This window comes from Mangifera indica, chromosome 2, assembly GCF_011075055.1.
Source record: "Mangifera indica cultivar Alphonso chromosome 2, CATAS_Mindica_2.1, whole genome shotgun sequence".
Lineage (NCBI taxonomy): Eukaryota > Viridiplantae > Streptophyta > Magnoliopsida > Sapindales > Anacardiaceae > Mangifera > Mangifera indica.
The window spans coordinates 11,072,153-11,082,415 of record NC_058138.1 but is presented as its reverse complement, the minus strand read 5'-3'; the positions used below and the strand labels follow the sequence as shown (position 1 = coordinate 11,082,415).

General features: G+C 33.9%; 1 protein-coding gene across 1 annotated transcript; it reads left to right on the top strand.

The window, feature by feature from the left end:
* The first annotated feature begins 2,124 nt into the window (after positions 1-2,124).
* LOC123208861 (zinc finger protein VAR3, chloroplastic) lies at positions 2,125-6,724 on the top strand. Its single transcript, XM_044626463.1, has 5 exons — positions 2,125-2,650; positions 2,742-2,850; positions 4,132-4,415; positions 4,630-4,728; positions 4,859-6,724. The coding sequence occupies exons 1-5, from the start codon at positions 2,220-2,222 to the stop codon at positions 6,528-6,530; spliced, it is 2,595 nt and encodes an 864-aa protein (XP_044482398.1). The 5' UTR covers positions 2,125-2,219; the 3' UTR covers positions 6,531-6,724.
* The last annotated feature ends 3,539 nt before the right edge of the window (positions 6,725-10,263 follow it).

The following is a 10,263-nucleotide window of genomic DNA, read 5'->3' as shown; positions in this document are numbered from 1 at the left end:
AACCCCTCTAAACACTAAGCCAACAATCAAAATCTAGGTATTAAAACCATATTATTATATAATAATAGTAAAAAATTGACATATGCAGAATCTGTGTAGGTTATGTGAGATTTGAAAGGTGATACATTATTTATTTAATTCTTACTAAAATTGGATAATTACTTATAACTAATTTTACATTGATGCTCTTACTATAAAAATATGTAAATATACCTCTTTTGGGATTTTGAGTGTGAGACACAGACAAAACAAAGATTGCACATCAGAAAATTTGTTTTTTCTTGCCTATGTAGATAAAAAAAAAAAGTCATATTTTTCTTTGGTTTTTAATTTATCACCGGGTATTATCAAAATTATTGGGGGTTTATTTTAAGAATTATTTGAATGATTATTTCTTTTGTATTCATCTATAATCATAGAGTATTATGGGGTTTTAGCTAGGAAAACAATTTTGATATTTCTTGACTAGTGATTTTAAGTTTATAATTAACTTAAAAGTGATTGTACCTGATTTTTCTTGATACTAAATTTAATTTGGAATTTAGCTCGTGGTTTTTTTCTCTACATTGGAGGGTTTTTCACGTAAATTTTGTATTCTTGTGTGTGGTTGCTTTGCATCATTTAATGCACAAAATTGATATTTTTTTGTGATTGATTCACTTAATTAATTTACACAACTAAATTTATTGTTTGTGGCCCCAACATAAATTATAATTGAAATGCCCCAAAAGAGTAGCTTGAGTGGTAAAATAGTGGGATTCCAAGCATGAAAACAATAGTTCAAATCTCTTCTGACAATATTTTAAGACTAAACTTTTGACTTATCTAGTGTAATTGTTATGGAATCAATCATTGGAGTTGGGTTTTTACTTATTTGGTGTGGTTGGTTCAGCTTTAAAAATATGGTTTTCTTGTTATAAAAAAAATATATATATATAAAACTAAAACCTCATACGACATAATAATGAACATAACTAAAGAATAAAATATTGAACAAATAAATCACATAGGATGCAAGTCACGCAAATAAAAAGATAATAGCCTCAAATCCATTAAGGATAGTTTTAGACTTGACTAGATTAGCTTTTATAAACGAAGTTTAGGGTATGAATCGAGATATAAGATAAAAAAGACCACAAATATAAAAGATGAATAAAGATGAATTGAACGATCAAGAAGGCAACCCTAGGATGACAAAAATAATAATTTTTATATAGAAATAAAACGATGTTGATTTCAACTTATACAAAATTATGTCATTGTATTTCTAGCACATGAATTGATTTGAGCTAATCCATTTCTAGCTTGAACTAAGCCCATTAATGTTAACAAGCCCAAGGCCCCATTTGTGCTTGAGCTGAACTCAAACGACTAAATTTGAATCCACTTTTACATATAACTAACAAAAAACTATATGCATAAATAATAATATGTCACCATATAATTAGAAGATTTTGAATTAGAAATAAAATAACACTTAATCTCATAATGATATATTATCATTTATGCATAAGTTTGTATTCATTTTTTATATATTAAGGATATAATTTGATTGTCATTTTTATCAAGGAGGCCTAATGTTCATTGCACAACCTATACAAAATTCCGAGTCAAAACTAAAGCTACAAAAAAGTAAGTGTGGACTTGATATGAACTAAATTAAATTTGGGGTAAGCTTAGATTGAATCTATATTATTTACTTTGAATTCGAATTGAATCTATAATACTTAATTTAAACTTATTCCAACCAATGCATAATGTCATCAAAGAATTATTAACATAGTTTAATATCATCAACAATAATATTTAATATTATTTGATGAATAAATAAATTGATTTTGAATCAAATGGTTGAAATCTAAGATCTAACTCAAATTTGACTTAATCAAATCACTTATTCAAATTGAGTAAGCTTCCATTGAAACCAATATTACAAAAAGGCCTTGGTCATGCTAAACTTGGTGACGGTTAACGGCCCATGTGGTCCATCCTCGGTTCTTTGAAGAGTTACGCAATGGATTATTGGGATTTTGTTGGAATTCAAAGCCCCGACAATTCATTATTGAGCATTCAGCAAGCAATCTAAACCGTTGATTTTTGGGGTTGCTCCTTAAAAGGGGAAAAAATTATTTGATATCTTCATTTTCATATCTACAGACGCACCTTTTATAGCCACTAGCCCCGCTCACACCACAGCAGAAGCCCCAGGGGTTTAAGAAATGGGCAGCGGCGCCACCAGGTTCTTCCTACTTCTCACCCCTTCTCCTCTCCTCCACCGCCGCTGTTCCTCCCTCCTAAGTCTCTCCCACCGCCACTACCGTCGCCTACCATCCTCTCTCCATCACCATCAACATCACTCCCTCTCATCCACATCCCCACATCCCGCCACCACTAACCGTTTATTCCCGCTCAAATCCTCCCGTGAGCTCCACACCCAACTCTCCTCTCTACCTCACTCCTCTTCTCCCTTTGTCTGCCAACACTTTCCTCAGTTTCAAGCGCTTCTTGATAATCTCTCTGCTTCCGGCTACTTCAATCGACGTAACGAGACTGATTTCGAGTTTTTGGTTGCTCAAGATTTTCCGGAGGATTTCTTACGCGCTGCCAATGCCTGCTTGTCATTCGCGCGAGATCGACCCAGTTTATTAGGGTTAGTTTCGGAACTTGTTTTATTTTAATTGTCGTGAAATTGAAATCAGAAAAAAAATAACTTTTTATTTTGACCCTTATATGAATGTTAGGATGGTTTCGAGGAGAGATGTTGAGGTGGTAGTGGAGAATACGACGCCATTTCTTTTTAAAAATGTTGAAGACTCGGTTAGGAGGATGAAATCGTTTTTGGGAAACAATGTAAGATTTAAATTTGTGTTGCTTTAAGTCTTTTTTTTTTGGTAATTGCACATAGAGTTATTGCTGTAGTGATACTGATGGAGACGGTATATGCAAATCCTCGAAAAAATTAGATATTTGGATGGGGCAGAATGATAACTGTAGATAAGCATTTCATTTATGTGGTCCTTGTTTAACCAACTGCCGGATTTAGTTGGAGTGAAGAAAGGAACTAGCACTATAATAAATTCTTTGTGTTGTGAACCAAATGGTGTTCAATGTGTTGACAAACCTCAAATTTGGACCAGCATGATAAAATTTTGAAGATTACCCTGGTATGTGGACCAATGCTATTGACTCATTGAATGCATCAGTTTAGCATGCTTGCAGCCCATAACATCAGGCATTACAAACCTTTTATTTCCTCAAACTTCCTTGCCCTAAATGGTCATAGTTCCTCTAAGAAACTAGCCACAAACTTTCACCTTTGATTGCTAGTTAGCAGGTTGAAATCTTGTTCATTAACATAATTAACCAGACAAAAGACTCCACTGACTCAGAATAAGCCACCCATAGAATCAAGAAAGGGTCCCTTAGCTTATGATATTTTTAGAATTTTATTGAAGATAAATGAATATAAATTTTCCTAAAGAATATGTTAATGTTCAAGAATAGTAATAGTGAATTTACTAGTATTTCTGGAAGATGTACATATGATTTTCTCCTGAGTGGCTCTTCTTTCTATGGTTGTAATAAGCTTATAGTAAGTTCTTCGGGTTGGTTTTATTGAATTTTGAATCAGTTTGGTAGCTCAAATATTCTTGGTCATAAATTAATGTTTAGTCTTTAAACAATTCATAATGCTGTCAATTCACAGTTCTGAAAAGAGAATCAATACTTGATATCTGAATGTTACTCATAATGGAAGCTTATTTGACAATGGAACATTGGATATGGAGGAGAAAATATTTATTTAAGTAGCCTATGCTCAGACATTGAAATAACAGTCAAAGCCAGCAAGTGAAACTTTGGAACTTGTGCCCCATCTAATGAAATTTTAAGTTTACAAATGTTATTATGAAAAGTTTTATATTGTTCTACAATGAAGCATGCAAGAACTTTAATTGATTCTTGTGAATCTAAAGGTATTTTTCTTTAACTATTTCTTTTCTTTTTAGCCTAAGCTTATTAGAAAAATGGCTGATAATTTTTTTATTATTTTTAATTTGCCCTTGACAACTTTATGTGCAGCAGCTAGCCTGCTGAATACTTCCTGCGCCTAACCATCTTTTGCTCTTTCAGGAGTTGGATACTGATAAAGCAAATACAGTTGATTTAATGAAGTTTTTGTTGAGTTGTGCAAGTAATCTCACTGCTTTTTCAGAGGCAAATGGTTTGAACAATAGGGATCTGGTTGAGTTATCTGTCAGAAATCTTTTGGGTGAGTTGGCCAGGCTGAGCTGCAGAACTCCGGAATCAAACCCTTCTGGGTCAGTGCAGAATCAGTTCCCAGACAGATATGGACAAACACCAAGGCCCTTTAGTCAAAACATAGAAATGAAAAGAGGTGATTGGATTTGCCCCAGGTAGAATCTTTTGATTTCTTTTAAAATTTATTTCATTTATTACTGTATTATTTATCCTTCTTTCTTCTTTTATTGTTCAATTTAGCAGAACTTTTTATTTCTCTAAAGATTGGATTTGGACACATAATAAAATTCATTTTTGATTGTTCACTTCTGTAAACATTAGACATCCTATTTTGATTAATAATATTTTACTATCATCCGTGTTGAGCAGGTGTAGCTTTGTGAACTTTGCAAGAAATGTGAAATGTCTTGAATGTGAAGAAGCAAGACCCAAAAGACAGCTGACTGGTGGGGAGTGGGAGTGTCCTCAGTGAGCATTTCTTCTTAACTATGCTTTTTGCCTTCTATGTTCACCCCAAAAGTCTTGTTGATGCATCTTTCTTCTGTTAGAGTGGAGATGGTGCAAATGGTGATTTTACTTGTAACTTCCAATTTTTCAGATGTGACTTTTTCAACTATGCGAGGAATACAATATGTTTGAGGTGTGATTGCAAACGACCTGGAGAGGTCTCGCTTGGTATGGCAAACAACAGGTCAGGTCAAGGATATGGATATGGGAACCATGAAAATAAGGTTAATATTGATAGCAGGTTAGCTGCTAATGAAGAGAAGGCACAACAGTGGTTTAGTAAAGTTTCACAGCTTGACAGTACTTCCGATATGAGCAGTGCCATAGCAGATGAAGATTTCCCTGAAATTATGCCCCTGAGGAAAGGAGTTAACAGATTTGTTGTGAGCACTAGGAAGACTCCCCTAGAGAGGAGGCTTGCCAGTGCTCAGTATAGAAGAAACATGGGCAATGATGGCACACCTGAGGGTAATGATCTCCAGATGAGGGATATGAAAAAGAGCTTTGACCCAAATTTCAACCAGAGCTTAGATGATGATTTCCCAGCTACTTATAGTTCAGGCTCATCACAGTATGGGAATAATAGAGGAAGTAATTCTGGTTACGTTCCATTTGTGCCGTTATCTGCAGATATGTTTGCCAAAAAACCTGAAAGTGTTAAGGTAGATGAGAGCATGCATACACGGTCTGGCAGCTACCAGTCTAATGCTTCAAGCACTCGTGAACAAACTGGTGCATTTTCTGGTGGCAATGATTATGTAAATCCTGATAAAAAGATGCAGCTTTCTGGAAAGCCAGTAAACCAGAAGGAGATGAAGAATAAAGAGAATGAACAAGCTGAAAAATCTGAGAGATGGTTTAAGAGGGTTGCTGAGCTGGATGATATTACTGATCTAGCTAGTGAAATTTCTGATGAGGAGTTTCCTGAGATCATGCCAATGCGGAAGGGAGAGAACCGGTTTGTAGTTAACAAGAAGAAGGATCGTTCTCTGACGTCACCAATGTACAAGAGACATATGGCAATTGAGCAAGCTAATGATTCTAATTTTGTTCCATTTGTCCCCTTCCCACCTGATTACTTTGCTAAGAAGGACAAACAACATCCAGAGGAAGCAGACATGACTGCTAAAGCAGCAGAAGAAGCTACGAATTCTGCACTGCTGGGGAAATTGGATGAAGCTAGACCACCAGTGCCTGATATGGATGGTATGCAGCAAATGGAAAATCAGCAGACCAGTTCTATGAGCTGGAAGTCAAAACCTGCCGGGGAGAACTTTAAGGGTCTTTGGACAAGTGCAGCTTATGGGACATCAACAAACAAAGTTTCAACCCAGAAATTTAATAGTCCACCACCAATGAGCAATGATAATTTATCTAAACTGACTGACAGCCCAAGTAGCAAGGTGGTAAACGTATCTGGGAGTGCATCTAAACCAACTGCAGATGAGGATAGCAGAAAGAGCTGGAGTGGAAAGAGCTTGGAGGGTTCAGCAGTGAAGGAACCAGACCCTTTGGATATGTCAGAGGAGGCAAAGGCAGAGAGGTGGTTCCGACGTGTTGCTCAGATAAAGGACATATCAGAGTTGAGCCAGATTCCTGATGAAGATTTCCCATCTATAATGCCAATGAGGAAAGGAGTAAACAGGTTTGTTGTGAGCAAGAGGAAAACTCCATTGGAAAGGAGGTTGACATCTCAGCAGTACAGAAGAAATCTTCCAGTTGTAAGTTCTGATCCAACAAAGAAAGAAAATGACAGTAACTGAGTATTTCATTCTTTAGATTTAAGATAATTAGTTTGTTATCAAAATTTTGTTCTTCATAGACATCTGAGAGTTAAGCCATTGTGTATAAAAAATGGTACATGTTGTATTGCTTGATTTTGATATGATTCAGGGGACATTGACGCCGTTACGGGTTTAGCTAATGCATCACTCAAATGAAGCAGTTTAAGCTTTGAGATTGTTGTCAATTGTAGAAATAATCTATAGGGTGTTAGTTTGTATCAAGTTTAAACTTGCTTTTGCTCTTTGTAAAATATCTATTTACGTTTATTAGGGTTTTGTCTATATTTTTTTAAATTTTATCAATGATTAATGTCTTATAAAATAAAAAGTTAAAATTTGAAAAGTTAGAAAAATAACCGAAGGAGTCTAGAAGAAAGTAACGTCGGTCATCGTTTGCGAACTCGGTTCCGCTAAGTAATTTGTGAGACGATCTATGCAAATGGGGTTGATTTTGAAATTTGCGGCGGCATCATTTGATCATAAGAGGTTAGGAAAGTTAATTTTTTTTGTCAGCTTCTGAAGGGCAAACTGTGTTGCTAGACATATCTCAGGTGGAATTTTGCAGGTCAGTTAGCCTATTTTTCTGTGTGTGTGTGTGCGCGCGCAGGTCCTATCAGAGAGTCCGTAAGCTTCCTTTGCCAGTTTTCACGCATCTCATGGCACAACTCACAATTTTACAGACCTTGAGGTTCGCAGGTCCTATCAGAGAGTCCGTAAGCTTTCTTTGTGTATTCGCAGGTCCTATCAGAGAGTCCGTAAGCTTTCTTTGCCAGTTTTCACGCATCTCATGGCACAACTTACAATTTTACAAACCTTGAGGTTGGGGTTTGCCAGTTTTCACGCATCTCATTTTAAAAATGGACTTTGGCACAACTCACAATTTTACAAACCTTGAGGCTGGGCTTTTTAACCCTTGGATTGTGTCGACCCACACGTCCGCATATATTTATAAAAGAATTTTTTTTAAATTTACATATGAAGAAAAGTATAAAACATGTATATATAGATTTGATACAGTATATTATCAATAATACGTTTATAAAAATACAATAATATCATAATAATTTTAATATTTTCCATGGATCTCTTATTAAAAATCAATATAACAATTTAACTGTAAAGTATATAATTAGCTATTAAACCTAGTTTAATAAAATACATAATCACAATTCTTTGTAAAATAAGTAATGTATCAGTCAGGTGAAAAAAGCAAACAAATTAATCAGTATGGACGCAACACAACCCATTGTGTCCATACTAGCATGGCTCAACACATTAACTTGTAAAACTTATCGTAAAATTAGCAACAAATTCAAATACGATCTTAATAGGATTCATTGGTCCGACCGTCTCAATTTTTTTAACAATTATTTAGTTAAAAGTAAACACATATTTTTTAACAATTATTACTACTAAAATCGCAGTAATATGCATATTTACTACTGGTAGCACAACCCATTGCATCCATACTAGCATGGCTCAGCACATTAACTTGTAAAACTTACCGTAAAATTAGCAACAAATTCAAATATGATCTTAGTAGGATTCATTGGTCCGACCATCTCAATTTTTTTTAACAATTATTTAGTTAAGAGTAAACACATTTTTTTAACAATTATTACTACTAAGATCATAGTAATACGCATATTTACTACCGGCAGCACAACCCATTGTGTCCATACTAGCATGGCTTAGCACATTAACTTGTAAAACTTACCATAAAATTAGCAACAAATTCAAATACGATCTTAGTAGGATTCATTGGTCCGATCGTCTCAAATTTTTTAACAATTATTTAGTTAAGAGTAAACACATTTTTTTTAACAATTATTACCATTAAAATCGTAGTAATATGCATATTTACTACGGACAACACAAACCATTGCGTCCATTCTAGCATGGCTTAGCACATTAACTTGTAAAACTTACTGTAAAATTAGCAACAAATTCAAATATGATCTTAGTAGGATTCATTGGTCCGACCATCTCAATTTTTTTAACAATTATTTAGTTAAGAGTAAACACAAACACTTAATTTTTCTTAGATGGTATGACATATATAACACCTTCTACTACGAGGTTTCCCTATCTTATCATTGATCTCGATTGGGTTTGTTTTCTTTCCCAAAAAATGAATTCAGAAGAAAGTGCTAAATTGAGTTAGTTTTTATTATTGTTGGCAATCTAAAAAAGAACAAATAAGTAGCCCAAATAAGTAGCTATCTTTTTTAAACTAAGCTTTATTGAAATGAGAAAATTAGTTCAATGAAGGAGATTGTTTTGGAGGATTTATTCTTGTCGAAGATGAATTAGTTTTTTTCTATGTTTTAATACTATACATATTCATTTTAATTATATAAATTGGTATATATTCATGTATATCATCACGTGATTAAATATTATTTGTTTATTAATTTAAAATTACTCATTTATGTATTCAAAATAAATATATATAAATTTATTTTTTTAATCATTAAAAATGTATTTAGATAAATGTTTACATTTAAGAGTTTTTGGAGGATTTATTAAATATGTGATTTGGTACAAAAATTCTTGTCTTCAAAGGTGAAAGCTATGAATTTTGGAGAATTAAGATGAAGACTTTGTTTAGGTCTCAAGATTTGTGGGACTTTGTTGAAACTAGGTATCCTGATCCGGATGAAAAGCCAAGGCTAAAAGAGAATAAGAAGAATGACTCCAAGGCACTATTCTTTATTGAACAAGTAGTTTATAAGTCAATTTTCTTAAAAATTGTAGGAGCAACTACAGCAACAGAAGCCTAGACAACATTATAGAAGGCATTCCAAGTTCCTTAAAGGTGATAACAGTGAAACTGCAAACTGTTTGTCATGATTTTGAAACGTTACATATGAAGACCAGCGAATTAGTGCAAGATTTCCTTACCAAAGTAACTATAATTGTTAATCAATTAAGGTCCTACGGAGAAGACATTTTTGATCAAACATAGTTGAAAAAGTGTTAAGAAGTTTGACTCCAAAGTTTGATCATATAGTAGCAATTATTGAAAAGTCTAAGGATTTATCTATACACTCATTTGATGAGCTAATGGGATCCTTGTAATCTCATGAGGCAAGGATGAATAGACCAACTGAAACAAGTGAAGAAAAAGCCTTTCAAGTGAAAGGGGAGGCATCTAGTCCAAGGGAGATAAAAAAGATAACAAGGACATGGTGTAATTGCATCTCACAATGGCAAAAGACATAGAAGAGATGGAGGCAACAAGAATGGCATTCAGTGCTATCATTGCAAGAAGTATAGACATGTAAAAGCAGATTGTTGGTATAAGGATGATGAAGTGAATTTTGTAGAACAAGATGATGACGAAAGTAAATTGTTCATGGCCTTTTTTAACACTAATGATGTTGCAAATTATGTGTGGTTTGTAGATAGCGGCTGCTCTAATGATGTGTCGGCATAAGAGAAATGTTTAGAAACCTTTATGGGACTCAAAAATTAAAGGTTAAGTTTGGTGATAATAAAGAGATTCAAGTTGAAGAAAAAGGGATAGTAGCAATCAAGACTAGTTATAATAATGTAAAAACTTTTTCACAATGTTCATTTTGTTCTTAACTTAGCATGTGGATATTCAGTATTATTTTATGATAAGCATAATTTGTTATTAAAAATAAAAAATCAAGTTAAACAATGGTCACTGTTCACATAACTAAAAATAAAATGTTTCCACTTGAAA